The sequence below is a fragment of the Rhipicephalus sanguineus genome, chromosome 7 (genome assembly GCF_013339695.2).
Source record: "Rhipicephalus sanguineus isolate Rsan-2018 chromosome 7, BIME_Rsan_1.4, whole genome shotgun sequence".
Taxonomy (NCBI): domain Eukaryota; kingdom Metazoa; phylum Arthropoda; class Arachnida; order Ixodida; family Ixodidae; genus Rhipicephalus; species Rhipicephalus sanguineus.
This window is the reverse complement of record NC_051182.1, coordinates 143,855,046-143,876,480: the sequence shown is the minus strand read 5'-3', so window position 1 is coordinate 143,876,480 and position 21,435 is coordinate 143,855,046. Positions and strand designations below refer to the sequence as shown.

At 46.6% G+C, this 21,435-nt stretch overlaps 1 protein-coding gene across 1 annotated transcript; it reads right to left on the bottom strand.

Moving 5' to 3' along the window:
- Nucleotides 1–1,706: 1,706 nt before the first annotated feature.
- On the bottom strand, nt 1,707–15,606 carry LOC119400924 (uncharacterized). The gene is made up of 7 exons (XM_037667811.2): nt 15,343–15,606; nt 11,760–11,907; nt 6,765–6,814; nt 5,389–5,484; nt 4,240–4,287; nt 2,685–2,735; nt 1,707–1,987 (listed from the first exon to the last, which is right to left on the bottom strand). The coding sequence occupies exons 2-7, from the start codon at nt 11,863–11,865 to the stop codon at nt 1,712–1,714; spliced, it is 627 nt and encodes a 208-aa protein (XP_037523739.1). The 5' UTR covers nt 11,866–11,907; nt 15,343–15,606; the 3' UTR covers nt 1,707–1,711.
- Nucleotides 15,607–21,435: the final 5,829 nt, after the last annotated feature.

Genomic DNA, 21,435 nt, shown 5'->3' with positions numbered 1-21,435 from the left:
TCGTTCGCACTTAACTATGGTCGAATCACACTGATACTGCAGGTGGAATCTGTCATATGCCTTTGCCAAGACAGGTGGATGTTCCATGCTGTCGTACAATAGTTTGTTACATATGGAATCATTTCTATACTTACTGGAAGTGGAATCTGTCATGCCTTTACAAAGACAGGTGCATGTTCTGTGCTGAGCTACTATAGTTTGTTTCATACTGAATCGGATACTTGCTGAAAGTGGAATCTGTCATGCCTTTGCCAAGACGGGTGAATGTTCCGTGCTGAGCTACAATAATTTTGTTTCACATCTTGTTGCGAAAGAAGGCTTGCTCAGTGTGTGCCGCACACTTTCAGTTTGTGGTACTTTGTACAGTGCACCTGCATTTTTTATGTGAATAAGGCAGTTCAGTGGAAGATGAAAGGTTGAAGAGGTTGAAAATTCTTGGAACTCGTGGTGTCCCTGGAGCCAACGTTTGGGCAAGTGGTCTTGTCTTCAAGGCTCCAACCGAGTTGTACTACAGGGACCTTCCTTCCTGCGGTAGCTCGTCGATCACAGCCATGGAGGAAGCAGAAAGCAAGAAGGGAGCGTCACGTGACAATCGTGAAGCCTAATCATAAAACGCTGAACGGCGCGCTTTGGTTACGGGGGCCTAATCCCATAGAGTTTCCTACAATACTTACTAGAGGGAACTCTGGCGCTAGTGTCTATGGGAGCTGCAATGCATCGCGCTTCAGCCAGCATGGGAATCATGGGTAGTACACGGATTTGTCTAAACTTCGTTCTTTCGGCTCCATTTGGCTCCGCGTCGCCTGCGTCCGCTTTGTCGCAAAACGAAGTTCAGCAAAAATCAGCAGTTTCACTTCACCACTTTAACTTCTTTAGGCTCACCGATTCAAATCTGGTCACGAAGTTCACAACGATCCATTCTTTTATCCGAAAGAAAACCAAAACGTAGCAATAAACAAAGCCACAAGTGCGTTCGAAGCCCACAAGCACGAAGACTAGGCAAATCCGTGTACTACTCATCATTCCCATGGTGGCTGAACGATCGCAGCGCCAGAGTTCCCTCTAGGTCATTTTAGGAAACTCTATGCCTAATCCTACCCAGGAAGCACTGGTCGGGAGGGGACGAGGCTGGCGGAGTCATGTGACGCTCTGCGGTAGTTTTTTTTCCTTCCTTCATGAACGCAAGTTTCCTCCAATTATTTCAAGAAACCAGAATCTCACAAGCGTACTTTCTAGCAGTTTTCGCTAAAGTGCATGCACCAAACACTTTCTCACCGCCCGAATGTGCGGTATATGCCGCATGGGGCAAGGACCAGAGCAGTTTATGGACACTCGGCTAGTTTTTGCCGTCGCCGTCACGTTCCTTAAAAATTCCAAATCGATTACATCAACACGCGTGCGAGGCCTGCAGTCTATGGCTCTAAGCAGATGGGGAAACACCCCGGCCATCTTTCGTCGTGCGAAGGAGCATGAAGGGTCGCCAAATGGCTGGGGGAGGGGCTGCGTCGCTGGAGCAGCAACTGCGAACTTTGATATAAGGGCGTGGTCGCGAGCGCTCGCTATCGACAGACTGCTCGTATACGGCTGTGCTCGTCGCTCGCTTCGCGTTGAGACGACAGACAGCACGAAAACCACTTCGCTCCCTGGAGCGGCCGTATTCGCTTAAACCAGCGTTTTGTAGACTTGACCGAGATCGGATCCAAAAGAGCTGCTAGCCTATCTTCGTATGACATACCAATTTGTCGCTAGCGTTTTCATTAATTCGCCCTTGCGGCGACACTGATTTTTCAGACACGCTGCTTGAAATCGCAGAGGCAGCAGAACTGAGAAAGAGTGAGTCGTGTGCGTAGTGGGAAAACACTTTGTTGAATAGGCCTTCCCCGGAGGGGTCCGCGAGTCGGCGTGACATTTTCTTGCGATTCTTGTCGAACTCGTATGGGTCCGTCTCCGCCGGCACCGTGCCCTGTAGTCTGTTCGTCATGCACGCCTGCGATCCACACGAGGAAAAAAAGAAAAGTTAGGTGACCTTAATGTTCCATTTCAGTTTCTTTAAATGGTACTGACACAAAAATAGTTTTTTTTTACATCGGAGCTGCGCCACTAGTGCGTAGCTGCCACCTCCCCCCCCCCTTTATTTTGCGTCAAATGAAGCGCCAAACCATCGAGAGCCTTAAGAATGTGCCAGTAGGCATGAGTGCACTCTGAAAAAAATAATTACACCTTTTTTTTTTTTTTTTTTTAAAGCTAGTTTTGGCTCCTACTATACCCTGACGTCACAACACGGTATGACATCGCTCAAGATGTGACGTTTTCACGGCAGCTCCGTTGGCGACGCACGAATGGCCATTTTGAATGTTTTGGGACCTGGCGTCATCACACGTCATACTTGTGCGTGAAGTCACCGGTATTAACACTAGCTAGCGTTTGACGTCACAATAGTGTCGCTGTCCGTAGGTGCGCCATGCGAAAATGAACTTTTAATGTCAAAATATCAGCATTTACTGAGCTTCACACTTGCTCACAGCCGTCTCTGCGTACAGTAGATTTGTATGGCAGAGTATAAACGCAGCTTCGAAAAATTGATGTTAATTGTGATGAAACTGACGCGTATGTTATTATGTCGTAATCTATCAGTCCATGTCGGTCTCTCGTACCCTACTATGCAAATACATGTGTCTGCGTACCTTGTAAGCCTTGGTGCGTTGCAGGAAGTCCGGATCTCGCTTGTCTTTGCCCTGCGTTAGCCAGATGCAGATTGCGGTTATCCGGAGAGAAAGCTAAGCCAGTAAGTACACACACTACGGAAGGCATAAACGACTTTAGTCAAATTCAAATGGCGTTTAGGGCACGTTTACATCGCGCCTATGACTCGCGGAAGTCGCTTTGGTCAGTCTTGCGCTGCTCGATTTTAGATGCGAAGCAGCTTTTGCTCGGGGCTGTGTCTGTCTATTGGCGACCGTCCGCTCGGTATAACTTCCATGGTGCGGAGGCTTTTTTAAAACGTATTTTGTGCTTGGCACCACGAAGAATTGCGTCTTTTCCGTGATGGATGTGACGTCACTAAAGCGTTTTCTGGCGTTCGGGCGAGGTGTGACTATTCTGCTTTCCACTCCCAGACATCATTCCCTTCTGATTTTCTTGCGGCCTGTTGATTCATCTACCGTCTGGACTTCGTTACAGTCAGTTAACAAAAGCCTCTTACATAAGTTCGGTCAAAACTTATCGTTAATCGCCTACCACGTCACAGAAATTTGGTGGGCTGAGAAAGACGCGTCGCGCTGTGGGCCTTTGAGCGCTGGGTGAAGGACTACATACGACCAGTGGCATCCACGATTAGCTCCGGCAGCTCGAGAGCAACGGCGCGCAGCTGGAGCCACTCGCGGAGGCCGCGGCACGAGGGCACGAGCCTTCGCAGCACATGGAGTTTAAAACAGGGCTCGTTGGATACGCTGCCTTTTTTTCACTCGCAAGTCGTTTAACTTTCGTATTAGCGACGTAGGAACGTCAGGGTGTCTGCTTGTTATCACATTTTGCCAACGGCGGTACACGCGAACTGCGTCAAGCGCGAGACGTGAGCGTTTAGATATGCCGAACCGGAGTGGAAAACGGGCATATTTTTGCTTTTTCATACTCTGACCGTCGGCCCGTCAACGCAGGAAGTATTTCGCAGGGACCACCTGCATTGCCATTCTTTTTGCAGGGACCATCGACGATGATAGTCCAGTTTGGGTGGGAACAGTCTAACTTTAAGCGTCACCCCCAAGAAACCTATATTCGCTTCAAGAAAGTCGCACGTCCCTTATGCATTTGCATCAAACGACTGGAAGGCGAAAGCCACCTTCTTTATCTTTGTTCAAATAGTCCGCTTTATAACTTATATTCGTATTTTCCTATTTATCTAATGCTAATGTGTTCAAATTTTGTTTAATTTTTATTTCTTCTTAATAGACAGTATAATTTAAGAATTATTTTTAAAGCTACCCGGATCACGGCCAATTCCCAAATGTGGGTGTGTGCCAGGGATACAAGGATGTACTCTACTCTGAGCTTTCTGCATCCATCGTGGTTTTGCAGTGCCTCTGGGATCGGCCCACCTTTGACCAAGCGATGATATGTGGTGACGCCCTCACGTAACGTCACGTCATGATGACGACGTCGACAGTCACTTAACGCGTTCGATGAGGCGTCCAAGGCTTTCGCCTGATAAATTTCTAACGCCGGTTGGGCAGTCACACTTACCGAACTGTCTTGGACGGCATCCACGCTGCAAGTCATAAAGATGCCCAGCTGCGGAAACCCAGCGCCCGCCAGGAACAATAAGAAAAAAAAAAAGACAGGTTACTTCAGTTCGCCACAGATGTGGTGTACATGTATGTATGCTCACTTTTAAATAGTAATTGTTGGTGTTTTACGCCCCAAAAGCACGATATGATTATGAGGGACGCCGTAGTGAAGGGCTCCGGAAGATTCGACCACCTGGGGTTCTTTAACGTGCACCTAAATCTAAGTACACGGGCCTCAAGCATTTCGCCTCTATCGAAACGCGGCCGGGATTCGACCCCGCGACCTTCGGGTCACCGCTAGACCACCGTGGCGGGTTATATTCACTTTTTCAACATAGTGAACACTCTTCAACAAAGTGAATCGCCGATTTGCTGTGTGTGTCTCATCCCTTCAGTCTAGCCTCACTCTGTCTCCAGCTTCCCCTGAACTTGCTTGGAACCATCAAACCACTGCATATAACACCCTTAGAAATATTGGGAAACTAGGCCTCTATTATAGTCAGCTTTTTATTGGCCAAGAAAGCTACTACAACCCCTCTGATTGGCTTAAAATGCTCGCATTTCAGAACTCGGGCAATATGGAGGTGATTCGACGATATCCACAGTAGTATCCCTGGTTGTTGTTGTTTTCGTCGTCGTTATTATGGTTGTTGTCTCAACGACTAGTTCTGTGTCCATACCTGTTATTTGTTCAAAAGAATGGACTAGTTGGTAGTACACAATTAACGCAGTCGCGCAAAGAACCACATGGCCGGCGATATAGCAAGATGGGACACAGCGCTAACAACTCGGTGTTTATTGAACGTGATCACATATATATGTACAGCACCGCGCAAAGGAAAAGGGAGAGGGGAACGCGCAATCCTATCGACGCAGCAAATCAAACAGGTGGCTGACGTGATAAAAAAAAAAGCATTTCCTTCTCTGTTAAACACCGAGTTGACAGCGCCGTGTCCCGCCTTGTTCTTTCATTGTCATGCAATTCTTTGTGCTTCTGCGGGAAGTGTTCTTTGTCGTCATATTTTCGGGCTCTTCGATTTGCAGTACGTGTTGTCGAAACAGAAGTACCGTTTTACATGCAAGAGAGATTGAATGTGCCACGTACCGCCATGGGTTCAGCGCAGTCCAGCATCAGGTCGGTGACGTGCGCCCGGTTGGAGAAACATTTCTTCACGAACGGCTGCGTCTTCGAGTGGTCCAACTGGGTGCGTGCACGGAAAGATTGCATACCTGTCAGTCACGACAGTACGCGAGCGTGGTGGAGACCCCATTTTCACTGGCCATACTCTGTTACGACCTATAGGGCTAAATACGAGTTCCATCCACTGCCACCACTGTCCCACCCAGAGATAATTTGCATAGACGTCCCATCCAATCACATTCGTTCATTTCCGTGACGTCAAGCACTTTTCGCGTGTTTCAGACGGTTGGTGTTCCACTACAGGCACATGTTTGCGTCCCTGGTTTTAAGACGAAAACTTGAACGTCCTGGCGAATTTCATCAGAGATTCTGACATCGCTGCTGAACCAAAGGTCACATCCTAGGTATACGAACGACGAACTTTACAGAGGTGATTGACAACCGCGCCGCATCTCTGTGGGCGGAGCTTGTACTTATTCTTACGTTGTAACCGACTATAGTGACTTCGAGCTTTTCATTTAACCGCGAAGCGAAGTCACAAGATTCTTCGTGATGAAGACTTGTTACGTTACCCGTTTTCAGCGAGCTTGTACTTCAGTTGTTCCGGGTAATAGCTTTGATTGGTGACGTCACGAGTGTTCACTTATGACGTACGTCACCGCTGGAAACTATATAATGCTCTAGAACCAATTAAAGTGCTTTGATTGAACACCAACCGTGACGTCACGGGTTGGCGACGAACGCTCATAACTGCTAGTCGCGGATTAAAGTGCACCGTTTATGCATGCGCGTTCAAAGGGGACAGCTGTCTGTTCTGTCTAAGCGGAAACGTCATGGCAACGCCTCTGAACTCGCCTTATATTGAGGCAGTCTATTATTACAGGAGGCCGTTAAAGCGACACTATACGATACCTCCTTAAAATCGCATATCTTTTTTATTACCCTTTTCGCTGTCATTGAGCTGAGAGAACTTGGTGAGCTATGCGACTGGTATACGATCCGCTTCGCGTGTTCTATATTAATTCACAATATTTTAATTCGTGGCCGATACCGCCACTGCCGTGCGACCTAGATCGTGACAGGAAATATACAACTTCAAGTACGACGTGTATAAAGTGTTTAGGGAAAAAAAAAGCAAATACTATTACAGTGCGCAATTACTGACCGTATATACAACATATATATTGTTCGCCACATCCATGATCTCTTCAACCGACTTGAATTCTCTCACGAAAATATTTTAAATAAAATATATGACGACCATGGTGATATCGTGCCGGATAAACTGAACATATCGTGAGTTTATCCAAATCCCGCTTGTATGAGGCCTGTACACTCACCTTGTAAGTGTCGTAGTGCTTCCTGGCACACTTATCCGCCACGACTTCCACTGAAATCGCACAGAGGAAACCATAAGAACAAAGGTGTGAGATCGAACGCGACACTTAATTGTGCTCTACCGTCTAAATATCGCGCAAGCCCTTTTAAAGGCCTAAATTAAATGGATGGACGAACGGATGGATATTTTTGTCTATATTAATGCAGTTGATCCCCTTGATGTCTGCTAGACTCTCATGGCCGACAGCTGAAGTTATGTGTATACATCGTGGGCAATTTCATAAGGTCAGCAATCTAAGCTGCAACAACGAAAAAAAGAAAAGACAAAACACTGTGCGCAGGCACGATCGCAATGGGCAGAAAACTCGTGTTGACGTCGCCGGCGGTCAATTTCACTCGCAACACCACGGATAGTCCGTACAGGTATTTTTGATCCATTTGGAGACAAAGATGACCATGTGACTGGCTGAGTACCGAACAAACTCAACGAAAACGAACAGTAATGTCGGTCACAAACAGTCTATTATAGGCCTTGTCTACATTGAAGATCGTTAATACCATTCGCAGCACGGTTCTTGCTTCCCAGGGCGCGATCATGGTCCAAGCAGTTTGACAGATCAAGTGTCTATTGGTCAGTACTTTAACATTCCTTGACCTAAATGCTCCGTTCTTGGCTTATGTCCTTGAAGTTAGTGGCTTCATTTGAGTGGTCATGGAATCCATTATTTGTTTGTTTACTCGTTTTATTTTATTGCTGGCTCGCACTCAGTTTGAAGAGATGATAAATTCTTGAACACGCGGTGTAGCTGGAGCCGACGTTTCGACAAGCGACCTTGTCTTCTTCAAGGCTGCAACTTGCAGCCTAGAAGAAGACAAGGCCGGTTGTCGAAACGTCCACTCCAGCGACACCGCGTGTTCAAGAATTTATCATCCCTTCAAGCTTCCATGCGCCCTTGAACTTCTGCCTGATTTGGATTCACAGTCAGTACGCCGGATTGTTCAATAAGCGGGTGAGTTGAGCTAATTGCACTTATACGAAAATGTATACCGCTGATATAAACTTCCGGATAGATGGAATGAAATGCAAAAGTGAAAAAAAAAAAGTTATTTCCTTCCTCCGCGCTACGTACATACAACTTGCGAAGGAGAAACTTTTTTTCATAACACCGTTTCAGTGTTTCAATAGGCGGAGCAATATATTGAAATGCTGCAGCGCCGATTGAACGAGGGTGAAAAGGCGCTCGCGAATTCTTCCTGGAAAAACATGTCCGAGGAAAGAAAAATGGCGCGGCCTTCCGAGAATGTGGCGCCACCTGCCCTCAAACTTTTTAACAAAAGGCGCAGCGCGGTCGAATGACTCCACGACGCGACATAGTGACTGCAACAAACTACTGCCCTACCGACGACTATGTATGTATGTATGTATGTATGTATGTATGTATGATAGGCCCGTAGCCAGAGGGGGGGGGGGGCGAAATTTTGATCAGAAATGGTGTTTTAGCGAAAATAAATAATGAAAATAGGTGTTTTTCTCAAAATAGTCAAGGTTTTCAGCAAGTAGGCCCCCTTCCCCCGAAAAAATTCCTGGCTACGGACCTGATGTACGTATGTATGTGTGGATGGATGGATGGATGGATGTATGCGTGTATGTGTGTGTGTGTTTTGTAATGCGCACATCACTGTCTTCTCATCAAGTTCTTCTAAAAAGTCTCAACATTACAACTTACGTGTGTCACCGTTCGTAGCACGTGAAAGTGGTACTGACACCGATTTTCGAATCGGTTTACTCTGTCATACAAATCTCCTGTGTACAGAGACGGCCCTGAGCAAGTGTGAAGATCAGTAAATGCTTATAGAATATTTTGATTCCAAAGTCAATTGTCGCACGGCTCACATACTGAAATTGGCGCTGGCGTATTGTCAGGCTACATTGTCAATTCTGGTGACTTCACGCACAAGTATGGCTAGTTGCGATGACGTCACTGGCTGAAAAATGTGGTCACTTGTGCGTCACCAACGCAGCCATGGAGCCGTGAAAACGTCACAATATCATGCGTGAGCACGTGACCAGCAGCTCTTAACGTGTCTTGACGTCATGGTATATAGTAGGAACCGTAACTAGCTTTTAAGAACATGCTGTGCTTAAGTTTTCAGTGCGCACTCAGGGTTACCAGCTTATTTTCTCGGCTCTTGAGGGCTTAACCTTTCATTTGACACACACGCGCGCGCACACACACACACACGAACGGCAGTGGAAAAGTTTCGTGTCAGTTCTTTAACTGCTTCGATACATACATTACACAAGAATACAGGGGGATGGAAAGAAACGCGAGCAGCTCAGCGCGCTGTTTTCATCACGCTCTGACCTTGGTGGCAATAAAAAGATGCTAGAATGGATCTTTATTGTGTCATGGACGACTCTAGTGGCTTTTCATCACCATCCGGGCTACAACTGCTTGAAAAGAAATGCGAAACAGCAGAGAATGTGGATGCCACTGTTCGCGTTTCTTTCCATGCCCACTGTACATACATACATACATACATACATACATACATACATACATACATACATACATACATATGTACGGACATACCAGGCCCGTAGCCAGGAATTTTTTCGGTGGGGGGGGGGGGGGGGCACTTGCTGAATGCCTTCACCGTTCGAGAAAAAACATCTATTTTCATTATTTATTTGCGGTAAAACACCATCCACCACAAAAATTTCGAGTGCCCCCCCCCCCCTTGTGGCTACTTGCCTGATACATACATACATACATATACATACATACATACATACATACATACATACATACATACATACATTGATAAAAAGCGACCAGTCAGCGAGAAGCAGCTAGAGTTACTGTATATGCTACCCTAGAAGCAGCCACTCATTAACGCCCCCTGTGATGATTTGCGTGAAACGTGACGCAAAGTGCTGCGCCAAGTTTAATTATCAGCGTGCCATGGCGTAGATTCGTTAATGGGAGGCCGATCGGCGCCTGCAGGGTTCCCCGAAAATTAAGAGATTTCTCTAGAAGTCGTGGCGTGTATAGTAATAGAAGGGGGGAGGATCTCGGAATCAGAAGTCGTAAAGCTATCGCCAAGCGGCGTCTTGTCTAAGTTCGCTTAACGACCTTGCTGATGTGTACGGTGCTGTGTGTGTCAGCGTTTAGTTTTGTGTCTTTGCTTTTGTGTGCAACCTTCTTCTATCGTAAGAAGAAAGAAAGGAAGGAAGGTGAGCTGCAGAAGAGCGGCTGAAAGGCTTGTGACATTTTTAAAACAGTGGGCTTCGAAAGAAACAAGAGTTAATAAATATGCGTTCACCAAAGAAAAGAAAAACTCATAGGGTTTCGTATGTTCTCCTATCTGGAACACGAAAGCCACCTCGTTTTCCTTCTCAGTCAATGTACTGACACTTCGCCGCCACCCTCCGACGGTTTTTTTGCGCCTACCGTGGTTTCTGCACTGCCTCCGTGATCAACCCACCTTTGACCAAGCAACGATGGCTTGTGCCGTCACCATTTGACGTCATCACAAGCCGTCGTCGCTTGGTCAACGTGACGTCATTACGTGATGGTGATTTTTTGCATCACTCGTATTGACGCCGACGGTCAATTTTCACGTTCGATAAGGCATCTAAGGCCTTTAAAAAATTACGGGTGAAAAAAAATAATGTATCTGCACAAGAAATTCTGCAAGGAGGGAAATATTAGTGCTCTTATGTCTTTTAATATAGTCGAAACTAGCCTTTTCAACTGCTTGTAAATGGTGTTAATGTGTGTGTTCTTTACAACAATATGTTTCATTTTTAACGGCCGACTTCACGGTTGTCACGTCTTGATAAAACAACATCAACAAATACTTAATTGCGTGCACTTCTAACACATGTGATGGGTGGCCGTCTTACATGTTCTTGACTCTTCTTTCGGTGCACACTCTTTTGTGCGATTGTGTGCGCGTGTGTTTATAACACTATCAAACATTTTTTTTTCGTTTTTTTCCCTGTGTATGTATTTGTTGAGTAGCGAATTCATAGTTTCGGAATGGCCGACTTTGACGTAGCCTACCTTCCGATGCTCGCACTCACCAATAAGCTTTAAAAAAGCAAGTGCGCGCTGAAGCTGATATAATTACATTGGGATCTGCTATAACTTGACTGGCATGGCTACATGCTATAACTGTAGCTCTGTTAGAACCATGCGAAACCATTATATGTTCTCCACTAGTGTACAATGACCATACCACAAACCGATATCTCCAATACTTTTTCCTACGTCACGAGCGATCACGTCATTCTGATTGGCTCGTAGTTCCTTCAGGGGGCGCTCGAGGCGCCACTTGGGTTAAATGATAATCAATTGCATATAGGATATAAGACTTTAAAAAACCCAAAAAAGGCAGACTCAGCTTGGTTGTTGAAGATGATCCATCAATCAGTGTTTCTAGCTTTTTCACTATTGCTGGGAACGGGAGCGTGATTACCTTTGTCAATGACAGTGGCGCAAATCTATAAAAAATCATAAGGGCGGACACATATATCTTGCTATGGTGGCCATGTTGCTCTTATAAATGTAAGTCTTATTTTTAATGATACAAAATTTCATATCATGCTTTGAAATAAAAACGAGCATGTGTTCACACCTCACCTGATGGCAGTTGCAGTTTCAGCACGCAGTCTTACAGAGCTTAGGGTATTGAACACAGATACCGCTACATAATAAACAGGTGTTAAAGAAGTTGAATACGAGATGTTCTGTACCTGTGACTATAATGACCACATCAAAATATGCATTCGACTTGCATAGTCGTCAGTCTGTATGATGTTTGAAAGATAAATTTCAAGGGGGACACTTTCAAGGGGTGTCCCCCCGGCCTGAACACAAGGGGGGTCAGACCTCCCTGATCCCCCCAACCTCTTGATTTACGTCACTGGTCACTCATCTGTCGTCCGGCCCAGCCCTAGAACAGTTCCGTTGTTAAAGACAAAGTCTCACCTTCAACACAGGCTCTTTTCACTTGCTCTATTTTGGCTTCTCTGGAAGGCACCAGCGCCGCTATCACCAACAGCGGCAGCAGGGAGAACTTGGGCGTCGTCTGCATGGCCCGCGGTTACGATCGTCTGCCTCGGCGTTCCCTCGTCGTCTGCATAGTCGATACGCGCGGTACACGCTTGTTAGTGAAGATTCGAAAAAGGAAAAAGCCAGCGACAGTGTGTGAGCTACAAGAAAAGTGAAAAGAACGAAAGAAAGAAAAACAGTATTTTCTTTTGCTCGGATTGCGTCGGCCGTGTCAAGCTGGTGTTCTGCGAATGGAGGAGCCAGCAGTTCGGGATAGAACGCATCTCCCAAGGATTTTTCCACGTACTGTTTTTATTGTGCGTCAACGTGGCTGCAGCAACACCAAGTGCAAGAACACGACCTGAAGTACAGGTTTGATTGGAACGATATGCTGCGAAAGTGCATCCTCGATCGCAATCGTCGAGGGCTTCTGGCGACGTCGTGGTTTCCGGAATTTTCTTCAGAACACCATTTCGGAGGACATCGGAGGCTCTTTATGAAAGGTGTTGCGCGTTTTCAAATTGCTCTGCTGTTAAAAGGACACGCAACTGCAACAACATTTCAGCTTGGCTGGATTCGTAATTTGTGCGCAGCATTTTACACCGAAGCAATTTTGGCAAAGATGTACGGTTGGCAATGGTGCAACTTTTATGTTGTTTTTGTTGTTGTTGTTGTTCTTGGCAACCTTTAGTCAGCGCCCAAGCAGACGACGCGTGCACCTGGTGGTTGTCGCTACGACGTAGGTCCAGGCACGTCACCTCCGAGACTGTTCACCGCACCTAGAATGTCGGAGGCCATGCCTTGTTATATACCACGCCAGGCGAGCAGTAATGGTGGCATTTTTCTCAGCTTCGGCATCAAAAACGACTATTTTCGGCAAGCCTGTGACGCTTCTGCTCGTATTCGAAACGTCGAATTTTCCACGGAGGTACCTCTATACCTGCAAAACCTGAAATTATGGCCCTTTACGTGGTCTGAAACGTTTCGTTTCGTTTCAACATGACACGAGACCAGTTTAGTGTCACAGTTATTTGACCCGACGTTCGATTGCGATGAAAGTACAATCAGTAAAATAACTAGTAGAACCCAAACGTTTGGGCACAGAAACTGGAATTACTCGCCGTGTGTTCTGTGTGAGACAAGATTTAGCATGTATCCAAGCCAGAGAACAGTGCGCACGGATAGAGCGGTGTGCATTTCATCAGCAGGACTGCGTGTGAACTAAACGGTTCCTGCGAAGAATACATACGTTCAGAACTTCTAGGTCCGTGGAACAGGGGCACCCACAGACGAATACCCGAAGAATCAAGGTGACTTGGTGTAAGCAAGAACATCGGGGTCGATCTTCAAGAGCAAATTTACCCATATTACAAAGGTTCACAGAAGATGAAGGCCTGGAGTCTATACAGCGGTTGAAAAAACCATATCGTAATCCCTACACTAGTGTGGTTCAAGAGCCCTCTTCGTTCTATAATCCATACAATTGCGTGGACTGGAGGGTTAACGGCGGCACCTCTTATTCTGGCTGACATGTCAAAGTATTGGTAATAGGAGAAGGTGTCACCGCCTTTATATGTGGCATTTTCTTTTTCTTATTCTAAAAGAGCCCTGAAAAGTCCACTTTAAACGAAACTGAGAAAAAACGCAGTTTTTTGTTATTGACAATATGGTCGGGCCTGCTCTAACAATTTCTTGCCAGTGTATTCGTGTCACCAAAATACCTCAAATCTATATATTGCGGCCAAAATCTATATAGCCCATTATTCTCGTTATTCAAGAGTGAAATTTGGATTTGGCTCTTATAGATTGGAACATTTCATCCAGGCTTTAATTAGCTCATAAAAGACGTCTAAATCGCAGCGAATGAACGATGTAGCATTATTTTGCGACAAAATTAACATCATCCTTGTGCTTCCGTCGGTGCCGTCCTTTGTTGCATGGACGTAATGGCGATGACTAGACATGTAGAGCGAGTGGTCCTTCCAGGCAAAAGGCGCACCATTCTGGACTCTCGGCAGCGTTTTATCGTTCTTGGCATCTATTGAAGGCCTTCAAAAAATGCTTCAGCTCTTCTTCTTGACTCGTTTTATGCCGCGCCGTTTCGGATCACTTCTTCTCCAACGAATAGATCGTTGCCCGATATCTTCATTTCAGTTTTCTTCTATTTCAAATACACGATCTTCGAGCGAAAGAAGGACATGATACTGTAGCGCAAAACTAGAAAAGAAACACTAAGAGGCAGAAAGAAGTAGGAAAGTCGGCCCTTTACCCTTTCTATTCGAGTCATGTCCAATAACATCACGTTCAAGGCTTCAGTATGTATCAACTCGCCCAAAAAGTGCGGAACTAAAGCACGATAGGAAAGCAACTAGGATACAAATGAAACAGATTGAATACGGCCATGTTGGTTGTTTGGTCACGATTGTTGACGCAGTGCTGGTTTAATAGATCTGGCTCAGTTTGATTCAAACATATGCAGGATATGGCTCATTTTTTATTCGAAACTGCCTTTTTGAGTCCACGTTACACTGAGGCATTGCCACATGTTGAATACAGTCGTTGTGAAAGTGAAAGATACTTAGGCGAGCTTTACGCTCCCGTAAAATCTAGCCCAGTTTCGGTTTCTGAATTTGGCTCTTCTAGAAAAAAAAAAGCCACATATATCGACCAGATTTAGAGAACGTTGCAGAAGCCAGTGGCCAGAAGTGACGTGCGCAAAAAAAAAAAAAAAAATATGAAAGAGATGAATGTGGGACTTCAAATTATTCACTTCGACTGCCCGCTCCCAGGAAGCATCGACAAGACAGTCGCCGGGTGGTGGCCGCATGACGGCACGGTAGCCATTTCAGATATCACTACCTGAAAGCATCAACACTTGTATAATTTTCACCGCCATGGCTGAATGCTTACAAGTCCCACCGGTAACCTCGGAGTGTCAACCAGGAGCGTGCGTCCTTATAGACTACAGGCTCACTGACGTGTCAACCTGTTGCCGAGGTTAAAACCCTCTACCTTCCAATCCCTGCCTGGGTGCCTCAATCCACCCAGCGAGTGTATTGGTAGTATGCAACTCTGCCAATTCCATCAAAGGATTTCGTGACCTTTCTCAGAAAACTGCTTGACTTACACTTGAGGAAAAGTGTGACACATCATAAGCAAAGACGATGTGCTATTACCGAGGATACGGAGACATTACATGGTTTCGTCACGGGTTCCAGTATACATGACGTCTGTCAAACTAGTCGTTGTCGCTGCGTACCAAAAGTGATTGTAATTGGCGGCCCGTAAAATATCGCTGAGGGACACACGTACGTCCAGCTTTAGACCCATTGTTGACCCAAAGAGAGTGCCAGGAACACAAGAACGCACTACGTTACAGAGGCGCTGCAAACGGTACACATATTCCTTTTATTTAAAAGATCATGCAGTCCTTGATGCGCATCAGCTCTAGTTTCTGTTCCCGCACTTCTCTCTTTCTATCCTTTTCTCAAATGTACAAGGACGGAACAATCGGTCTCACCCGAATCAGGGCCAGGCGAAGCACTCCAACACCGCAGATTTGACCGTGCGGTCACGCCCTTGTCAATCAATCCGCCCCTGGCTTCCCAGCGTTGTCGACCAGCTGGGAGCCTCTCTCCAGTTTAGGCTTAGCGGAGAGGCGTCTCCGTCTTGTCAGCCAGCTCGACGTGTGAGGCAAAAAACGTGAGAAGGCACACGCAAACACGCACACAAACCCCACTCTCCTCCTTTCACACCCTCGCCCGCACCGCCCTTGAATAAGAGCTCTCCGTTGCTGCGGGAATAAGATGCGTCGACGTTATTTCTGCCGGAGCTCTTCCACCAACGCTGCCGCGTCACTGACGCACGCGCAGAACCGTTTCAAAGTAGCCGCGTGCACCTCTTATTACATCTCGTTCGAGAACTCTTTTATGGCCTGCATCAGAGGAAAAGCTGGAGTTTCATAGCGTGAAATGAACTGGAAGTGCATTTTGTCTCTACTAGAGAACATTCCTTGGACGGCGTCATCCTCTTTGTTGGAGACCTACGAAATCGAAGTACGAGAGACCCCGCCAGCGCACGGCCTTAGCTGAAAACCGTACTCCGTTCCCGATCTTCGGTGATCGAAGTTGTAACTGCGATTAAGCCTAATCATTTCGCACCGCGTCGTCTGCTAATTATCGTCGTTGTCGATAGCAGACGACGCGCGGGCAGAAGATGAGCGGGTGCAGCGCGGAAGGATACATCAGGTGTTTCTTGAGTCACAGACGGTTCTTTTTTGAACCTCTGGTTCCGGTTCTCTATAGCCTCCGTCGCGTTGCACCGTTTTAGAGGTGTGGCCGTCAGAATGGTGTACTTACTATACCTGCCAGCTTGCGGCAGGCGGCGCTCGTAACTCTTCAAGACATCCTACACAGGCCAGCTACAGCTAGCGGCCCGCGTCGCCGTCTCCTTTCCTTCCAACCTCCTCTTTGCTCTGAGCCCTTTCTCATAAGAATCAGCTTTGAATACCAATTCCGAATGCATGCAACGCCCCTTCTGTATCGTACATAGAGAAGAGAGAGACAGTTTTCTTTCCTTGTCGTTTTCAGGTCCAATTTTTCTTATGTGTAGTCCCTCGGTGACGCGGCGGCGTGACAACGCAGCGCACCTTCTTCGCGATCGTAGATCAAAAGCCTCGTTTTCTTTTTGCCTTTTTTGTCACTCGTGCACGTATTTAGCGAGTCGCGCTCGCTTGCGCGTGCTGCATGATACAGGGAGCGGCTTGTGACGCCCATATTCGTCGGCTTTTGCCGAGGTGTACACACACAGACACACGTTGGATGGAGTCGTCTCGTAGCGTGCAGTATGTTTTCAGGATGGTCGCGTATATGACACCCGGAGACAGAAGTTTATGGGACATGTACGGGCACTGCGGAAAACGTGAGAAGGAGGAAGAATAGATTGAAATATTGTGGTATAGCTGGAAGTTGTCGAACAGACACGGGCTATAGGTGGCCATTCGAACACTCGTGCACCACGGCAGCGCGAAAGGATTAAGCAAAACATACAAACATGACTATCGCTTGTCCTGTTTGTATGTGTCCTTTCAGCGCCCTTTCTGTCTGTGTCATGATGCATTCGAACACATCACGTGTCATGGCAGAAGATTAAGCAAGGGGCACATACGAACAGGACAATCACTTGTCCTGTTTGTATGTGCCCATTCAGCGCCTGTCCTGTCTGTATGACATGATGCATTCGAACACATCACGTACCATGGCAGAAGATTAAGCAAGGGAGTGATCGATGGATGAGGAGGAGGGTAAAGACGCTTGCCGAGTCGGAGCTGTAGGTGTATACCTCCTTGATAGTATGGCGCAGGGAGATCTTCCCTTGCTATCCCAATTGCTCATTTACATATGCAAACCTGTCACACTGCCTTTTCTACTGCCCGACTGCTCAGCAATAGGGATGGTCGATTAAAATTTTTAACCGATTAATCGTTAATCATTAATCGATTTAGCCTTTAATCGATTAATTGCTTTGGGTGGAATGTTTTAATCGATTAATCGATTGATCGACATTTTTTATGGGTGCTTTAAATCCGATATCTCCTTGTTTGAGAGGCATCGTTCGTGTTTGATATGGACCCAAATGTCTTTATCAGACGCGCTGACGATCGAAAATTCCTACTTTCTAAAGTGTCGACGACGGGCCCCTTGTGTCCAGTGTGCGAAAATTCCCACTTTCGCGCACTGGACAGAAGGGGCCCGTCGTCGTTGGTTGATGTCGCGGATTCAAGAATCTGTGGCCATCATCCCTGGACTATTCGGCAGCAGGTCGTATTTTCTCGAAGCCTACCTACTCGAGCTCATCGAAACCGGAGGCGCGTTCGGGGACCACACTGGTTGAAAGTCGCAGCTGAAACATGCAGTGTGGTGGAGGGTGAGGAAATCCCGAGAAAGGTAAAAGAGAGACGAGGAGGAATTAAATAAGAAGCTCGCTCTCGTAAGCACGGCATCTTTTCTCGGTTTGTCGGTTAGATATTGTGGAAGCCCACATAATACTATAATGCGGACTGACGCGATCTTTCTCTTGACGTCACCCATGCAGCGATTACACAGAAACATAGTGGCCTCAAACAGACCATCGGTACAGGCAACTGCGGGAAATAGAGTGACATGAGTTTTTGCCTCCCAGCTAGAATAAACAGCAGCTGCTCCAGTATACTCCGCAGGTTTCATCTGATCGTTGCCTTAACACGGCGCCACTCGCACCTTTTCAATCGTGCGTACCGCCTGAATTGTGAGCGCTATCTAGTGTATCAGACATTACAACATAAATTTCGCGACTGTCCTTCTTTCCTGTCACAGCAGAAGACGGGGACCTCCAGATGAGAGCTGCATTTCTCCCTAAATGTCTGACCATACAGTATTACTAAATGCTACAAGGTCACTTCTTCAGTAGTAATGCACTGGATGCTACACGTTCGGTAAACCGCCGCCTAAAGTTTAGGATTACATAAAGGGTCTATAAGACCCTTTTCACAATTCGCGAGTGCGTATTCCTGTGCTACATTTTTTCCCAACTAATGGCAGCAACTTTCGTCCTTCAAGTGGAGACGAGGTTGCACGTGCTGTCTATTATGCGTGTTCGTGTCAAGAGAGCCGAGTCTACATTTTCTGCGTCCCAGCGCAAGCCAACCCCGCTTGAACACTCTGTTTGAAGAAGTGACTAGCTGCCATTAATTGGGCTAACTGCATCGCAGGAAAGCTAGCTGAACAATTATGGAAATGGTATATACCCTAAAGACGGACAGTTGGGCTAGTTGGTTTACAGCATAATAAAAGATGGTTACTAGCGTCCTTGTCCTCTTTACGCTAGCAAACGTGTCTTATGTATATACGGATTACCTAATCCTCTCCCCATCATCGTATTTCATCACTCTTTCCCCCCGGTGCAGAGTAGCGGGCAGGGGCGTACTGTAGATCAGGCCACCCTCTCTGCCTTATATATTTCCTCTCTCTCTTTCATTGGTAAACAATATTTTATTTGCTAAAGAGTAAAACAGAATGGCACTAAGAACCAGTCAGGAAATAAGCAGCGCATATTACAATGCCGCACTTACACAAGAAATGAGTAAAATCTGAGGGTTGAATAAAATACAAAGAAAGTTGCAATTGACACTACAGGCGACGAAAACTACTCGTTTATCAAATGTAAGGAGAGATGCGTTTATGCGGCAACACGGTGAAACAGCGCGGCAAAAAACAAACACGAACAAAATAAGCAACAAGACGATGCGCTGACACGTATGAAATTTACAAAAAAGAGTAAAATTCTATGTTGAAAGTTGGCGAATCGCCGTGCTGCTTACTTTCTCAACAGTCCCTTTTTGTTTTGTTTCATGGGGTTGCTGCTCCGAACCACATGCTTTTTTCTACTGAGAGAAGAAATATCAGGTGCCCGAGATGCTCGGGCGACAACCGACACCTCCTTTGGGTCGCCACACATCCAGCATGCGAAAAAAGGCGCGGTGCGGTCTGCGCCAAACGTTGCTAACAGTCCTTGTAGGTGAAGCCCGAATACATCAAAACAAAGCAGTAAACACGCATGGCAGCAATATCGCTAGTAATATTAACGGTGGTACTACCAGTGGTACTACCGATTGCACTACCGATAGTTTGTCGACAATAGTACTACCGATTGCGCTACCGATAGTTTGTCGACAATAGTATTATCGATTGTTTGTTTACGTTATCGACAGTTTAAAAGAAACTATCGATGCTATCGATAGTCCATTTACCGATAGTTTTGCATCACTGATACTCAGGCGACGCTCAACTAGCTTAAGGGAGAGGAGGTGAAGGCAGTAGCAGCAGTAGACTGTGGGCCAAAGAGAAGCGGGCAAGTTCATTTCTGCCGCGATGGGGTGGAGGCGCCTCCTGCCCGGGCTTGAAGCATTGGGGAGTGCTTGGAGTTGGACGCCGTACGCGACGGAGATCAGGGCGGCGAATTCATATCTTTCTCTATGGGGTATGGCCGCCGCCAGCTCCGGGCTCGTTCTGCTAGCGCAGAAATATGCGCTGTAGTGAAAGAAAGCAGTGAAAGAGAGGCGATGTGCACGGCATCTGCATCTCAGGATAGCGCGCCTCGCAGTCATGCGCTCCGGCCAAGGGGCGAGGTTGGGGGCGGGAGTTGGGGTTGCCGTAATCGATTAATCGAATAGTTTTAATCGATTAATTCGATTAATCGAAAGGCGGAAATCGATGACGATTAATCGATTAATTGTGGACCTTTCACCGATTAATCGATTAATCGTTCATCGATTTTACCATCCCTACTCAGCAATCCAGCTCTTATCCTCCCCTTTTCCTTTCCATCACCACCTGGCTCGACTGGATCGGCGCCGAAGGGGAAGAAGAACAACGTCGACTGGTCGCGCAGGCGGTCGAAATGCTCGGCCTATGAATTTGGCTGAATAAAAGTCTATTACTATTACTACTACTACTACTACTAAGCAAGGGACACATACGAACAGGACTATCACTTGTCCTGTTTGTATGTGACCTTTCAGCGCCTGTCCTGTCTGTATGGCATGATGCATTCGAACACATCACGCGCCATGGCAGAAGATTAAGCAAGGGACACACACGAACAAGGCTATCGCTCGTCCTGTTTTTATGTGCCCTTTCAGCGCCTGTCCTGCCTGTATGTTTGTGTTCCCCTTGCTTCTGTCGTGCTGCAGTGTTTATTTAAGGAAACATGTACCACAAGAAAGAAGGGAAACAGAAAGAAGGGAAACCGTACCGTAACTGTCTAACGTCATCAGCTGACACGTGACCGTCTAACTGTAATCGTTCCAACTATATACAGTGCATGTTATCGCGTCTTAGAAGAGGCCGGAAATCAAAATTCAAGGCAGCCTGCCGAAGCAGCGGAAATATTCAGCATTTTTCTTGTGTCTCGTGGTCTCTAAACTTTTCACGCTCACTGTTCAAAAAAAAAAAAAAAAAAACAGAATATCTTAACGTTCGCTTGTGGACGATTGACCTCTTCGAGAGGGTTTTGCCACCCGGTTAGGGTGGCCATTCTAGCCACTCTAACCCGGACCCGCAAACATGGAAATATATATGGGAGGTTAGCCAGATTTCAGGCCAACTGGTCTGTGGTATGGGGGTAAAAGGAATAGCTAAAAGGGTCCCTTACGCATTCAACTAAGGCGACTGGAAGACGAAAGCCGTATTCTTTTCCTTCTCAGACGATTGCATTGATCGTGCCCCGCCACCCTCCGAAAGCTTTCTGCACCTAACGTGGCTTTCCGCTAGCTCCGAGATCAGAGGCACCTCACCTCGTTTTCCACTGCCTCCGTGATCGGCCCACCTTTGACTAAGCTCGATGTCATGTGATGGCGTCGTCATGTGACGTTACGTCACGTGTCGTCATAATGACGTCACAAATTTTGTTGATCTGTGACGTCATGATGACGTCATACGGTGGCATCATCACGTGATGATGATTTTTTGCATCTCTCGTGTTGACACCGCCGACGGGAGACGCCGACGCGGCACGCCGGTCAATTTTCGCGTTTGGTGAGGCATCTAAGGCTTTCGCCTTAATAAAAGATGATAGG

What these genes read in the sequence shown, in the direction of transcription:
- LOC119400924 (XM_037667811.2), bottom strand. Translation starts at nt 11,865, where the DNA reads ATGCAGACGACGCCCAAGTTCTCCCTGCTGCCGCTGTTGGTGATAGCG. An exon ending in AGCACTACGACACTTACAAG is followed by an intron (nt 5,485 to 6,764) that starts GTGAGTGTACAG and finishes GCACGCACCCAG; the next exon opens with TTGGACCACTCGAAGACGCA. An exon ending in ACTGCGCTGAACCCATGGCG is followed by an intron (nt 4,288 to 5,388) that starts GTACGTGGCACA and finishes GGGTTTCCGCAG; the next exon opens with CTGGGCATCTTTATGACTTG.